Source organism: Rhinopithecus roxellana, chromosome 10, assembly GCF_007565055.1.
Source record: "Rhinopithecus roxellana isolate Shanxi Qingling chromosome 10, ASM756505v1, whole genome shotgun sequence".
In the NCBI taxonomy this organism is placed as follows: domain Eukaryota; kingdom Metazoa; phylum Chordata; class Mammalia; order Primates; family Cercopithecidae; genus Rhinopithecus; species Rhinopithecus roxellana.
This window is the reverse complement of record NC_044558.1, coordinates 99,325,852-99,341,881: the sequence shown is the minus strand read 5'-3', so window position 1 is coordinate 99,341,881 and position 16,030 is coordinate 99,325,852. Positions and strand designations below refer to the sequence as shown.

Here is a 16,030-nt window from a genome sequence, read left to right as displayed (position 1 = left end):
ACATAGTAGGGCCTGGTACATGGTAGTTGCTCAGTAAGCATATGGATATTAGGAAAACAAAACAGACCATAAAGCCTCACTAGATTATGGGTGTTTATAATTTGCTTTCAGTTTTTGGCACTCTAGGACCACTTATCCATTTGAGTAGATTCTTCCTTTGGATGCCCCTCCCCTATAGGATCTTTTTAATTTGTTCATACTTAAAAGTTAGAATAGTTTTGAATAGATTATACAGCCATGTGGTCCAACAATCAAAATGCTTTAAAGAAGTCTTGGTCTCACCCCCATCTTCCCCCTGCAACCCGCTACTCCAGCTTCCTAGTAACAAACACTTTTGTTTCTCATGTATTCTTCGAGTATTTCCTTATGCAAATGAAAAATTCAAATATGTGTTCCTTTTTTTTTTTTTTTTTTTTTTTTTTTTTGAGACAGAGTCTTGCTCTGTCACCCAGGCTGGAATGCAGTGGTGCCATCTTAGCTCACTGCAGCCTCCATCTCCCAGGTTCAAGCGATTCTCCTGTCTTATCCTTCTGAGTAGCTAGGATTACAGGCATGCACCACCATGCCTAGCTAATTTTTGTGTTTTTGTAGAGGCAAGGTCTTGCCATGTTGGTTAGGCTGTTCTCAAACTCCTTACCTCAAGTGAGCTACCTGACACGGCCTCCAAAAGTACTGAGATTACAGGCATGAGCCACCGTGCCCAGCCATTTGTTACTTTTTTAACACAAAAAAGTGGCATACTATATGCACTGTATTGTGACTTGCTTTTTTCACTTAATAATAAAAACCAGAGTGTTCCATATCAGTAAGAACATAGAAAGTGTCCTCATTCTTTTTTGGTTTTCATCTTCAAAAAAAAAATACTTGCATAGTATCCCATTGTGAGGATGCATTCTAATTTAGTTACCCAGATGAACACCTGGGCTGTTTCCAAACTTTTGCTGCTACAGGCAAGCTGCAACAAATAACCTTGTGTATGCATCGTTTCAGATGTGTCCAGGTATAGCTGTAGGATCAGTTCACAGACATGGGGTTGCTGGATAAGGGGTATGTGGGATTTCAGTAGATTCTGCCAAATGACCTTCCATACAGAGAAGCCCTGGGTTTTGTTTGTTTTGTTGTTTTGTTTAGTTTTTGTTTTTGAGATAGGGTCTTGCTCTGTCACCCAGGCTGCAATGCAGTGGTGCAATCATGGCTCACTGCAGCCTCAGCCTCCCAGGCTCAGGTGATGGCTCCCACCTCAGCCTTCTGAATAGCTGGGAGTACAGGTGCGCACCACCATGCCTGGCTAATTTTTTTAGAGATGGGGTTTTACCATGTTGCCAAGGCTGATGGAACTCCTGAGCTCAAGCAATTTGCCCACCTTGGCCTCCCAAAGTGCTGAAATTACAGGCATGAGCCATTTCCAGCTAATTTTCAAAATTTTTTGTAGAGACGGAGTCTCACTATGACCCTCCTGCCTCAGCCTCCCAAAGTGCTGGGATTATAGGTGTGAGCCACTGTGTCTGGCCAGGAGGCACGGTTCGCTCTCCCCCTGCAAGGTCGGAGGGTACCTGTTTCCCATTAGCTTCACAGCAGAATTGCGTGATTGTGATTTGGATTTTTGCCAATCTGATAAGTAAGATATGCCATCTTGGTGTAATTTCTATGTTCATTGGTTAAAACTGACCATCTTTCCACCTTTTAAGAGCATTTGTATTTTTTCCATTAACTGTGTGTCATGTGCATCGCCTATTTTTGCTTTTGGTTCTTGGTCTTTTTCCTGCTACTTTTACAGGAGCTCTTTTCTATGGTGGGCAGATGAGACCATTGTCTGTGGAATGATTGCAGTTTTCCCGAGTGAGTCATTATCTTTGTATTCATGTTGTGTTGTTTCTTTTTTTTCTCTCTCTCTCACATAGAAATTTTGGATTTTTTATGTAATAAAACTTATCTATCTTTTCTTTTATGGCTTTTTGATTTTGTATCAAAGTTAGACAGCCTCTTTCCCACTCCAAGATTATGAAGGAATTCACCCAGAGGAGGCGAGAGGAAGCAGGTGTGGGCCCCTCACAGCAAATGCTGCCAACATCACAGTTTTGTTTGGGATTTAGCCCCGTTCCCACGGGGAGAAGGGTTTGCTGCCAGAGGCTGATGCCCACTGCCAAAGGCCTGGGTGCCAGGCACCCTGCTCATCAGCTGGTGCCCTTTGCAGGGGCTGGAAAGGAGGTGAATGAGGGGAAATGAAACGTTTGGCAGCCCCATGTTCCCAACAGGTGAGGTCTGACCAGGTGCAGCCAGGTCAGTATAATGAAAGGAAATAGAATTAGAACTTTGAAGTGAAATTTGAGACTCACATAAACTTGAACCTTTCCTGGGATTTGAAAAGAAGTAATTAATTTAGAAATGTGCTTCCTCAATGTTAAACTGCCACACTGGCTCCAGGCAAGAAATATTCTAGAATAGATTCCCAAATGTGAATTCATTTGACAAGGAGGCAGAAAAGAAATGATGAGGCAGATAATAACTTCTCTAAAATCTTCAGTCCAGTACTACGAGTTTGAAGACAGAATGAGGCTCATATATGTTTGGGTCTGGGGAGGTTTTGATGTCAACTAGCCTGGGTCCTTGTCTTTGCTCTGCCACTCAACTGTGTGGCCTCAGACAAATGTCTTCACTTCTCTGAGCCTTAGTTTCTTCTTCTGTAAATGGGGATAATACTAACAATTAGGCCTAACATTGATTAAGCACTAAGTACACTCAGGCCCTGCATTTGATGTTTCACATGCGTTAAACTGTTCACTTTCTAGGGCAGCTGTGAAAGCTAAATGCCATACCATGAAGAGCTTTCCACAGTGCCTGGCACAATATAAGTCCTTAATAAACATTCCCTGGTAGTACTGCAGTTTTGGTATGTTACTGAAATCATATGTTTTTTATATGAACATTTAATACATGAAATCATATGCTGTTTGTATGTTACTGAATCACTCCACTTTTAATTGTGGTATCATTGTATTCATTCACTCATTCCACAAATGCTTCCTGAGCCCCTACCACATGTGGGTGCTGGAGACCCAGTGGTGAGCAAGGTCAGGGCCCTGCAGAGCTTACAAGCTAACAAGGCAGACACAGTGGTCAGTGCTGCAGACTGAATGTCTGTATTTCCCCCAAATTCAAATGTTGAAGCTCTAACCCCCAATGTGATGGTATTTGGAGATGAGGCTTCGGGGAAGTGTTAGGTCATGAGGGCTCAGCCCTTGTGAATGGGATTAGTGTCTCCTTATAAAAGAGGCCCCAGAGAGCTCCCTCACCCCTTCTGCCATGTGTGAACACAGGGCGAGAAGACAGCTGTCTTTGAACCAGGAAGCAGACCCTCACCAGACACCAAATCACTGGTGCCTTCATCTTGGACTTCCAAGCCTCCAAAACTATGAGAAATCAATTTCTGTGTTTAAAACCACCCAGTCTATGGTATTTTGTTACCGCAGCCTGAATGGATTAAAACGATCCATGGGCAGCAATCACACTCTGCCATGGGGACTTTGCTGGGGAGCAGTCAGGGTGCTGAGGGAGCACAGAGTGAATAACCCTCCCAGCTGCAGAGCTTGCCAAACCTCACGGACAGGGTGCGGAGCCAGGCGCATGGTCCCTCTGGAGAAGCAATAACAATTATAGGAACAGGGAACACTTAGATAGCAAGTCCTTTGAACCAGAAGTGGTTCAATTAATACTCAAAATAGCGGTATGTGCTTGGTCCTATTATTATCCCTATTTTACAGATAATGAAACTGAGGAACCAAAATGGTGTTCAAGGTCACGTGGTTAATAAGTAGTGGAGCTGGGATTTGAGCCTGGAAATTTGGCCCCAGAGTTTATATCAGGAGGTAGATGCAGAGAGGAGAGCAGAGATGCTCACTACTGGGAACTGGACTGAGATCCCTGCACCGTGTTAGGAATCATTACTGCAAAGTGGGAGCAGAACAGAGTGGCAAGAAAACCAGGCGCCAGGACAGCATCTTGGCAGGAGCTTTTTTTTAAAGCAGACTGCAGCTCTCCAGCCTTGGCAGGACCAGCAGGGGGGCACTGCAGGTGTGCCTGCGAATGGCTCCAGGAATCCTGCTGGCCTGAAATGATGCTTTACGGATGAATCTTGTTTGGTTCAAGGCATTTCTCCCGGTGAAAAGGAAAAGGCATTTGGCAGGACCAGTTCCTAAAGTCTCTATCAACTATGGCTATTTCCATTTACCTAAAATGTGTTCTCCTACTCTCTACTCTCTTTACCTAGGTAAGGTTCTTGCTCCTCCTCAGATCCCCAAGCCAGACTCACACCCTACATTTGGTGCTGCTATAGCATTCTGGACCTGCACTTCACAGCTCTTGCCTAGGACTTACTTTTAAAGTTTGGGGTTTCTTTTTGTTTTGTTTTGTTTTAATTTTACTTTACTTTTGAAATCGGGTCTTGCCATGTTGCCTAGGCTGGTCTCGAACTGCTGGGCTCAAGTGATCCTCCCAGATCAGCCTCCCAGGTAGCTGGGACTATAGGTGTGTGCCACTGTACCTGACTTGGACTTACATTCAATTGGCTGACAATTTATGACCTCAAGAGAGCAGTGACTATGTCTGCTTTTTCTTACCCTTTAACACCTGTCATGGGGCTGGAATGTAGTAGACACTCAATAAATATCTGACGAATGAGTAAATAAATAGCCAGCACTTCAGGAGAACTAAGACAGAGAGCCATCAAATAGGAGGGTCAGGCCTGGGTGTGACACACCTCCTACTTTAGAAGAAAAGGGCTGGGCATTCAGACCCTGGGCACAAAGTTGCCAGTGATCTAAGGAAAGGAGCCAGCAGAGGTGGACAGCACCTGTTTGGTGACTAAGCTGGAGGGCCCACATTGGCTTTGGGGTAGACCAGTTCTCTTCTAAACACTGTCAGTAGCCAGTGGATAGCTGAGCACCTAGTGAGGTCCTGTCTCCATTCACCAGCTACATGGCCTCATGCAATTATTCACCCTCACCAAAGCTCTGCTTCCTTATTTATAAAGTAGGGATATAACATTTCTTCATAGCAATATTTGGAGGAATAAAATGAGGTAGCATATGAAAAGTGATGTGCAGTGCCTGGCTTAAGTACTTGACCAATGAGTGCTATTATTAGTATGGCATTTTTAAAAACTGTTCTTGTTCTAGTTCTTAACATATTATATTTAATCCTCAAAACATCCTTGTGACATAAGTTATGATTCACATTTTTTTAGATAAGGGCCTTCAGGCTTGGATGAGTCAAGTTGCTGCTCAAAGTCCACACAGTTGGGGGCAATGCTGGAATTTAAACCCATGTCTGCTTGTCCTCCAAGTCAAGTTTTTATTCACTGATACTCAGAAATGGGGCCATAACAAAATTTAGCTGGGAAAAAAATCTTATGTAACAAAGGCAGTATTGCCTGAGTGGGAGACACTGCTATGGAATCCCAGAACAGGGAGCTTCCCTAGCTCCACCAATGGGACCACGTGCATCTTCCCTGGGCCCCAGGTCCCAGTTCCTTGCCTTTCCTCCTGCTGCTTCTGACTCTTGGAGTACCCTCTCCCTTGGTGGCCTCCTCCCAGAGTCTGACGTGTCCTCTTCAAAATGAACAGGGCAGGTTACAAAGCAGGATGGACTGTATGACCCTCACATGTTTTAAGTGTAGATATGTATGTGTTTGTGTGTGAAAGAACCCTGAAAAAAGACGAGGCAAATAGGATAAAAAAGTAACAGTTGTTCCCTCTGTTGAGAGGGGCTTGGATTCTGAGATATTTTCTCTATACTTTCTTCATTCTAAAAAGATGAGCATGCATTACTTTTGTGAATATAAAACAATATTATCTTTTAAAAACCTCAACCATCCCTTCAGGGCTCAGCTCAAGTGCCGTCTCCTATATGGAGCTGTGATGTCCCCTGGTGTGTGTTTGCCTTGTGAGGTCCTTGGCGATGCGGTTGTCTTTGCCCCTGTAAATCTTCCAAAGCAGCAGATCCCAGCAGACAGAATTGCTCCAAATGCCTCCTGGCCGGCCAGGCATAGCCAAGGGCAACCTTTCCCCACAGACGGCTGCAGAGGGTGCTTTTGAACGCTTACCCTCTGTTAAGATCATTTCACTTCATCCTCCCAACAACGTTTTGAGATAGGGATTATTATTATCCTCCGTTTAGAGACGACTGTCTTAAGACTTAAACGGGATAATTAGATTGTTAAACATCACATTCCATGCTCACCTGGATCCACTCTGCCACATCCAGCAAAGACCCATGCTGCAGCCACCTTGCTTCTGGGAAAGTGACATAATCTGTCAGGTCCCCTTGTCTTTATCTGCTCTTACCTTCCCCACCTTCCTCCTGACTTCCATCCCACCTTACCCCAGTCTGGCTCCCATCTCTGACTTACTCCAGGACATGGCTCACCTATCACTTCCTCCAGGGAACCTTCTCTGACAAGCTCTGCTTTTTCATGTAGTCTGGGTTGGCCGACTCCTCTGTGCCTACATGTATCACAGCACTTACCACTTCTTGCTGAACTTGTCCTCTGTCTCCTCTGCCTTTCTCTTTCCCTAACCAAACTCAAGGGCAAGAGTTTAATTTCTTTCTCCGTGGTGACTAGTTGGCACAAATAAGGTATTCAATAAATATTCGTTGAACAAATTAATAGGATTCTTATAATCGCCATAGAAGATGACCTTTTTACAAACGAGGAAAAATGAAGCTTGAGTAAGTTGAGTGATTTGCTCAGTTCTGGCCGGTAAGTATTAGGATTATTCGAATCTAAGTCTTTTGACAACCTGTCCACGTTGACCAAAATGCTGAAATTTAAAGAAACAAAAATTTAAAACCCCGCCGGTTTTAGGGGGAACAAAAATACTAGCAACGTGCCAGTGCAAGCTAGGTAGGGGTAGATTTAGGTTGTTTATATGGTTTTTCTTGTTTAAAAAAACACAATTGACAATTTGTTGTTGTTGTTTGTTTTTGAGACAGGGTTTCACTCCTGTCACACAGGCTGGAGTGTAGTGGTGTGATCTCTCTGCAACCTCCGCCTCCCGGGCTCAAGAGACTCTAGTGCCTTAGCCACCTGAGTAGCTGGGATTACAGGTGTGCGCCATGATGCCTGGCTAATTTTTGTATTTTTAGTAGAGAGAGGGTTTCACCGTGTTGGGCAGGTTGGTCTCAAACTCCTGGCCTCAAGTGATCTGCCCACCTCCACCTTCCAAAGTGCTGGGATTACAGGCGTGAGCCACTGCGCCCCGTCCCATGTTTTTTATATAGCCCTTTCTTTCTCTTCGATGATTTGCTTAGTATTGTAATTTCTAGACATTGGGTTGTAAGCAGCTGACCATTTTAGATGGTTCTCAACATTACTGCCAAATTGCATACTAAAAACATTAACACTACCTTCAGGTATAAAGAACTCTGAGAGTGTCAATTTCACCATGTATACACCAGCATCAAAAATTGTCATTATTTAAATTTGCTTTTCCCTCAGAGATATAAAGAGTGACTCATTGCTTCCTTTTTATTTCTTTGTGAACAACCGAAGTTGAGTATTGTTCTGTGTACTTAGGTGTTCACTTACCCACATTCTTGTGAGACCCACATGTTCACGCTCTATATTGTGCTGTTCTTTAAGACTGGAGAAGGCACACTTAACTATTTAAATACTAAGTGGAAGGTGCTGTGCTAGGTCCTGAAGGAGGTAATGCAGATGACTGAGATACCACCCCTGCCTTCTCACTGAGTTTATGCTTGAGCAGAAGAGATGGATGTGTACAGAAATAATAATCCAGTCGCCTGAGGGCAGGAGTTTGGCATCAGCCTGACCAACATGGTGAAACCCCGACTCTACTAAAAAATACAAAAATTAGCCAGGCGTGGTTGTGGGCACTTGTAATCCCAGCTACTTGGAGGGCTGAGGCAGAAGAATCACCTGAACCTGGGAGGTGGAGGTTGCAGTGAGCTGAGATTGTGCCATTGCACTCCAGCCTGGGCAACAAGAGCAGAACTCCGTCTCAAAAAAAAAAAAAAAGAAATAATGATCCAGGTGGCTACACAGGACAGCTAAGAGGTGAATAATGTGTTATAGAAGCACAGAGTTAGGATCAATGATTGATTCCTGACTAAGAGAGTATCAAGGAAGGCTTCAAAGAGTCGGTGGCATTTATTCCAGGCTTGAAAGGATGAGAAACATCTATTTAGAAGAACTCCAGGTTGACAAAGCATCATGAACAGGTGTTGAGTCTATGATGTATTTTACATTCCGTTCCTGAGAACATTTAGCATTAGTGTGGTTTGGGTTCTAACCATCAGTTAGAATAGTTTTGGTGGCACGGAAGAGAATACCCAATGAAAGGAAGTTTTATCAACTGAAGAAACTGTGCTATCTCATAGAACAGGAGGCAGCCATTGTTTGGATTGGTTCATCAGAGGCACCACGTGACAATCAGAGCCCCCAAGCTTTCCCTTTTTTTCTCTGCCTTCCTAGGTGTTGACTTTGTCCTCAGATTGCGTTTTTCCCCATCCCAAGTTTGCTGCTTTCATCTAGTTATTGTGTCATCTCAAAGCCACATTCAAAAGTAGAACAGGTGAGAATCTCTCACTCCTTCAATTTTATTAGGGAAAAATACTTTTCCCAGAAGCCCTGAGAGAGAGCGTCTTCTGAAATGTGATCAGCCTACATCATGTTACATGCTCCACCTAATCCAATCAGTGGCTAGATGACATAAAATTAATTATCATGATTGTCGTAAATGAATCAACATTCACCTTTCCAGAATTTGAAAGGGGGTCACTCTCCTTGAACACACAATCCTCTCTAAACTGGGCTTCTATATATAAGGAAGAAGGTGGGTACGTGTAGGTTTTGATTAAGCAACAACAGTATCTGCCACAGTGCTTATAAGCAGACATTTAAATCAGAATTACACCAATATTGATCAATTTTCATCAAGAAGATATTTTCTGGATTCAGCTTTGATGAGCTAATTTAATTTTAGAAAAATTTTTCTATACATCATATGACATTTTCATTTTTTTATTTTCATTTTTGTTTTACTTAAACTGTTTTCTTAGATACCAATTCTTTTCCATATAAGTTTTATGCCACAGATTGATTTCATTTATCTTTTTAATGTCTATATTAAATTTTATTGATAATATCTATAGGCTTTGACATTATTGGTTTTCTTCTTGAGACTCTTATTTGTCCTAATTATCTTGGACCAAATTTTGTGAATCAAGGAATTTTATGTTGACTGTTCCTATCAATAATCTTTGTTAGGAACTGGATAAGAGACTGAGTATAAGTATTTCTCAGTAAATCCATGATGAAATTGTGACAAATTTTTTTTAGATATGCTAAAAATTAATCTGTTGTTCAGACTGTGGTATTGCAGGACTCAGCAAATCAGGGTCATGTGAGCCAAATCTGGCCTGATGCTTGTGGGGCTGTAAGGTAAAAATGGTCTTTACAGATCAACTTTTGTAATCTATTTAATAATAGGCAGCATTAATTTTAATCCCAATTAGGAGAATGTTACCCACACACCCAAAATTAATTTAATTCTTCTCATTAATAGACATGTATTACAAAAATTATATTCAATTATTACTATTACACTGGATTTCTTTTTTTTATTCTTGCTCTGTTGTCCAGACTGGAGTGCCGTGGCACGATCTTGGCTCTCTGCAACCTCCGCCTCCCAGGTTCAAGTGATTTTCCTGCCTCAGCCTCCTGAGTAGCTGAGATTACAGGTGCGCGCCACCACGCCTGGCTAATTTTTGTATTTTTAGTAGAGACAGTTTCACCATGTTGGCCAGGCTGGTCTTGAACTCCTGACCTCAAGTGATCCACTCACCTTGGCCTCCCAAAGTGCTGGGATTACAGGTGTGAGCCACTGTGCCTGGCCTTACATTGAATTTTATCAATAAATATTTCATGGAAACTTGTTTTCTCTCCTGTCATATAAATTCTATATAATATTCTTGATTTTTACTATTGGTCCACAAACCCTAAAATATTTACTATCAGGTCCTTTACAGAAAATATGTGCTAAACCCTGCTCCATTGCATTGCTAACCTGATTCTTCTTCTGAACACTTATACTTTCCCTACTCTACATTAAGGCTCTGCTTCATTGGGGTTACAAACAACAAATGGTGAAGAGCTTAGTCTGTTCAGGTTTTCATAACAAAATACCATAAACTGGGTGGGTTATGAACAACAGAGATTTATTTATCTATTGTTTATTCTCAAAGATTTATTAATTAACAGAGATTTATTCTCCCAGTTCTGGAGGCTGGGAAGTCCAAGATCAAGGCAATAGCAGATTTGGGTGTGGTGAGGGCCCACTTCCTGGTTCATAGATGGCTATCTTCTCGCTATCTTCTCTCTTCTTCTCAGAGGGGAGAAAGGGGTATGGGGGAGCTCTCTGGGGTCTCTTTCATAAAGACACTAATTTCATTCACAAGACTCATGACTGATCACTTCCTAAAGGCCCCACCTTCAAATATCATCATCATCTTGGGGATTAGGTTTCAACACATAAATTTTGGGTGGAACACAAATATTCAGTCCATAGCAGTGAGTGAGTTCCCTATGTTTTTAGGGTTGAAATTGTAGTCTGTCCTGCTTCAGTTAGGAAAATACTGACTGGATGAGTGTGATCACATTGGTCAGTGATAAAGGGAAATGCTCTTCAAACTCTAACACATTGTGTCAAATAAAAACAAAATTGATATAAGAGTTTTAAAATAAAAGTCAATTTTGCTTTTTTTTTTTTTGTATTAAAGTATGATGAGTCTAACATGTTGGAAAAGCCAAAATACTGTTTCAAAGCATCAACATTTCAGAGAAACATAGTCTTTTGAAACTTGGGAGAGTCGGCAGGACTTTTACTTTTTCCTACTGTTTCCTACTGAAGTTAGTTTCTTTTTCTTTCCTTTAACAGATGAGGAAAAAGAAAATAATAGAGCATCCAAGCCCCACTCCACTCCTGCTACTCTGCAATGGTAAGTTTCCATTTTTAGCAAGTTCTCTCTTCAGAGGATGCTCATATCTTCTTACCTATAGGATAGGATATCACTTGGATATTTTAACATTGTCATAACTTGACATCCCACAACCAACATGAAATCTATTTAATTTGCAGTATATGTAAAATGCTCCACTAGCCTTAGATCTAGCCTGGAGATTGGAATTTTCATATTTTATTTTAGGGTAGATGTTTTTTCTGTTATCCAAACACTGGCAAGGACTGGATTCCCCATGGTGTTATTAATTGATTTTAATAGAATCCATTATTACAATTTATAATAGAAACAGATGTCTGTTGACTCTTACCAATGAACCCTTAATTCATAATTAATTGCAACTATATATAATTATTTTAACATTAATAACACTAACAAGAGTAATCTACTAGAATGGCTTTCTCTTTAATATTTGGCATTCCTGGGCTTGATGAAATATTTACTGATGTTTAAGTGGTTGCACTTGTGTTTGGTATTTACAGATAAATTCTCCTCTAAAAGCTTTAGTTGGAAATTATGTTGTAGCTTTGAACACTAGAGCTCTCTATGCCTGAGATTCACACCATGGAGAATCTTGGCCATTGAAGGCGATTATTCCTGTTGCAGTGCAGCCCAGCAAATATGAAGGAATTAAGGAATGAAGGGGAAGGAAAGAGAAATGGGGAAAAGAAAGGAATGCACCCCCTCCATGCTAGGCACTTAATATATATGCCTCATTTCATTCTCACAGTTCTGTGGAGTTGCTGTTGTTGTGCCCGTTTAACTGATGAGGAAAATAAAGCTGAACCAGTTAAATCATTTGCCTGAATAGGCACACAGCCAATCGGTGGCAGAGGCAGGAACCTGGCTGGGTCTCTTTAACTGCAAAGCTCATGCTTGGAAAGAAAGGAAAAGAAACATTAGGAAGGATAGAGAGAGAGGACAGATCAGAAAAGGAAGCAGATGGGCTTTAATGAGCAAATCATATTAGATTCTCTAGTCTAATCCATCCAGAGGTGAGAGGAAAACAACACTGGGAGAAAGCACTCAGGAGCGTAACTCAATCTTCTCTAACAAGAGCCTCAGCAGTCAGCTTGTTTTGCTGCAAGAATAGCAAAGGTTGTTTTCAAGAGCTCTATTTCCAGCCTTTTGGCTTATTTCCATCATTTGTTCCTATAGACCTTTTCCTCATTGCATTTCCTGCTTTTTGCTTTATTTAAAATTCTACTTTACTTCTCAGATCAAATCTCCCCCTTCACCCTTCCCTAAGTATTACAGCCACGCAAGTTCCCATAGTGCCAAGACATCGAATGAGGCATCGATGTAAAGGACTTTGGGAGTGATAGTTTTTAGAAATGCACGGAATTGACAGACTTTTTTTTTTTTTTTGAGGTGGAGTCTCACTCTGTTGCCTAGGCTGGAGTGCTGTGGCGTGATTTTGGCTCACTGCGACCTCCGCCCTCTGGGTTCAAGTGATCCTCTTACCTCAGCCTCCCAACAAGCCGGGATCACAGGCGCCCGCCAACATGCCTGGCTAATTTTTGTGCTTTTTGTAGAGACGCGGTTTCACCATGTTGGCTAGGCTGGTCTTGAACTCCTGACCTCAGGTGACCCTTCCGCCCCAGCCTCTCTAAGTGGTGGGATTACAGGTGTAAGCCACCACACCCAGCCAACAGACATTCTTGCTTTAATAACCTGAACATGTCATATGTTTCAGAGTAAAAAATTTGAAAGGAACTAGAAGAAAATCACCTTGTTCATGTCTATTTTTCTGTGATTCCAGGACATCTTCCTGGCAACAGTGAGACTGTAAATGGTGCAGTCTCTGAAATCAAGCTGTCATGGCTTAACTCCAGCTCTGCCACTTACAAGCTGTGAAATCTTGGGCAAGGTCCTTAACCTCTCTGTGCCTCAGTTTACTCACCTATAAAATGGGGATAGCAATAGTGTCTAGCTCATAGGGTAGTCATGAAGATGAAATCAGTTGTTCCATAGAAGGTGCTTGAACAGCATCTGGCGTGGGGTGGGGGCTCAGTCGATCCTTCAGCTCACGCCTTCCTTCTGAGACCCACAAGGACAGCCTGGAGCAGGCCCTGTCTCCTCCCTGGCATAGGCACAGCCACATCTCCTTCTATGCTACCTAATTCTGCACAAAATATCTGTTCTTCTAAATAAAGGGTCACATAGATCATTCCAGAAGAAATTTTACTCTCCAAGTCACAAGGTCAGTGAACTTTTTTTAATGATACATCTATTTTCAAAGCCAAACCAAATTTGGGAATTTGTACATTTTAGCCTTATTCTTATCAAAAGCCATCAAGTTGTTTAAAGAACATTAACGTTTCCTCTAATTATCTTTATATTATATGTTTTAGAATTTCAGTCATTAACTAATTCGAGAAATGTTTACTGAGCACCTGGTATTTGCTAGGTCCTTGTTCTAGGCTCTGGAAATGCAGTGGTGGATAAGGTAGACCAAGAAAAGGAGCCGATGATGGGGGAAATATCTATATCTCCATCCATAGATATAGATATAGGTAGATAGGTAGATACATAGATAGATAGATTTTTTTTTTTTTTTTTTTGAGACAGAGTTTTGCTCTTGTTGCCCAGGCTGGAGTGCAGTGGCGTGATCTCGGCTCACCGCAACCTCTGCCTCCTGGGTTCAAGTGATTCTCCTGCCTTAGCCTCCCAAGTAGCTGGGATTACAGACATGCACCACCACACCCGGCTAATATTGTATTTTTCGTAGAGACAGGGTTTCTCCATGTTGGTCAGGCTGGTATCGAACTCCAGACCTCATGTGATCCACCTGCCTCAGCCTCTCAAAGTGCTGGAATTACAGGTGTGAGCCACCATGCCCAGCCGAAATATATGTATATATTTAAACTGATGACACTCAGGGTGCAGTGGCTCACGCCTGTAATCCAAGCACTTTGAGAGGCTGAGGTGGGAGGATCACTTGAAGCCAGGAGCTCAAGACTAGTCTGGGCAACATAGTGAGACCCTGTCTCTGCAAAAAACAAAAATCTTAGCTGGGCATGGTGGCATAAACCTATAGTCTTACCTACTCTGGAGGCTGAGACAGGAGTATGGCTTGAGCCTCAGACTTCAAGACTATAGCAGACTGATTGTGCCACTGTACTCGAGCCTGGGTGACAGAGCAAGACCCTGTCTCTATTTTTAAAAATGACTAATGATTGACAGATAAACAAGTAATGTATTAGATAGTGAGAAGCGCTGTGCAGAGACTCCAACTTAGCTAATAGGATAGTGTCTGAGAGGCTATTTCAGGTTGAGCAGTAAGGGCAAGCTTCTCTGAGAAGGTGACATTTCAGTGGATAGATGGATGACACCATGACAGTGTGAAAACCAGGGACAGGGGAATGTTCCAGGTGGAGAGAACAGCTTCTACAAAGGCCCCACTATTGTAGGCGGCCTCTCCAGATTGAGCAGAGTTGTGCATACAGGTGGTTTATTGGGGCATGTGCCCAGCCTCCACACCCATGGGAGTGTGAGGGACGCTGGAATAGACAGAGCGGGTGTTGGGCAGTGAAGAGGTTCTCACAGAGGCTTCAGCCAATCCTACAGGGGGTTCTGAGGTGGGGACGGCCAGTTAAAGATGACCTGAATCAAAGCAACAGATCCAGGCCTTTATCCCCAGCCCCATTGTCCATCACTGGATACAGGCTGCCCCCAGGGCGGGGTGTCACTTGGAAGAGGCAGTTCCCTTCATGTTTTGCTGAGGATCACTCCTTGGAAGGATTCAGCCTCCCAGCAGGGGGAACAATGTCTCAATGCCCCAGGGCAGTCTGGGCACACACAACATCCACCACTCCTTCCTGGGATGGGAGCAGGCTGAGCTTGCTGAAGGACCAACGAGAAGGTGGCCCATGTGGTTGGAGCATAGCACACAAGGAGGAGAGTGACACAAGATGAGGCGGGAGAAGCGGTCAGGGGAGAAGATACGTAAGCAGTAAGGAAGAGAAAGTAGGACATTAAACTTAGGAACAGTCATGCTTAAAATGGTGGTGGAGGACAGGTGACCTCCTATGTAAAGCTGCATGTGTATCATTTTTTTAACAATATTGTTTCAGTATAAAAACTTTATCTCTGAAAAGAGAGTAGATGCACCCTCCATTTTACAAGGAAAAGTGACATAATTTACAATGTGTCCCCTTTTTGCTCTGGCTGCCACGGGGTTGAGAGCAAAATCTGATGCTTACATACTTTTTCAATCTCTTCTTTCCTTTGTCTAATTTTCTTCTTCTTTTGTAAGCTTAAAAAAAAAAAAAACAGTATATAAGTAAATTTATCCTGTTGTTCCTTATTGTTCCCCCTGCTGGGAGGCTGAATCCTTCCACCTCATCTTGTGTCACTCTCCTCCTTGTGTGCTATGCTCCAACCACATGGGCCACCTTCTCGTTGGTCCTTCAGCAAGCTCAGCCCGCTCCCATCCCAGGAAGGAGTGGTGGATGTTGTGTGTGCCCAGACTGCCCTGGGGCATTGAGACATTGTTCCCCCTGCTGGGAGGCTGAATCCTTCCACGGAGTGATCCTCAGCAAAACATGAAGGGAACTGCCTCTCCCAAGTGACACCCCGCCCTGGGGGCAGCCTGTATCCAGTGATGGACAATTTACTCATATCCTGGGCCCATTTAAAGTATATTTTTGCTTTACTTTTATTTTATTTACACAAGAAATACATTTCCTTGTTAAAAAATTAAAAACATTATAGGTAAGACTCCAGTCCATTTCTCCTTGTAGTTCTTTGCCTTCTCCTCAAAAGCAACCCTATTACCAGTGAGACATGTGTGTGCATGTGTGCACCTGTGTGTATACATATGTGTAGATATGTATTACAGATATGCATTTGCACACATATGTATCTGTAGAAGTTTCTGAACTGTAGTTTTTAATTTAGCATTGTCTTCTTTATAAAAAGCATGCAGATGTATCACACTAAAAACATGGACCCACAACCTGTTATGCTATATTGATCCACTACTTGCTTT

At 42.5% G+C, this 16,030-nt stretch overlaps 1 protein-coding gene across 2 annotated transcripts in view; it reads left to right on the top strand.

The window, feature by feature from the left end:
- RFX4 (regulatory factor X4) overlaps positions 1 to 16,030 on the top strand; it is a 181,036-nt gene that overhangs the window by 45,715 nt on the left and 119,291 nt on the right. For both annotated transcript variants that reach the window (XM_010381300.2, XM_010381295.2), the window contains exon 3: positions 10,956 to 11,016. In XM_010381300.2, the coding sequence (XP_010379602.1) occupies positions 10,956 to 11,016 (61 nt within the window). The remainder of the gene's footprint in view (positions 1 to 10,955; positions 11,017 to 16,030) is intronic.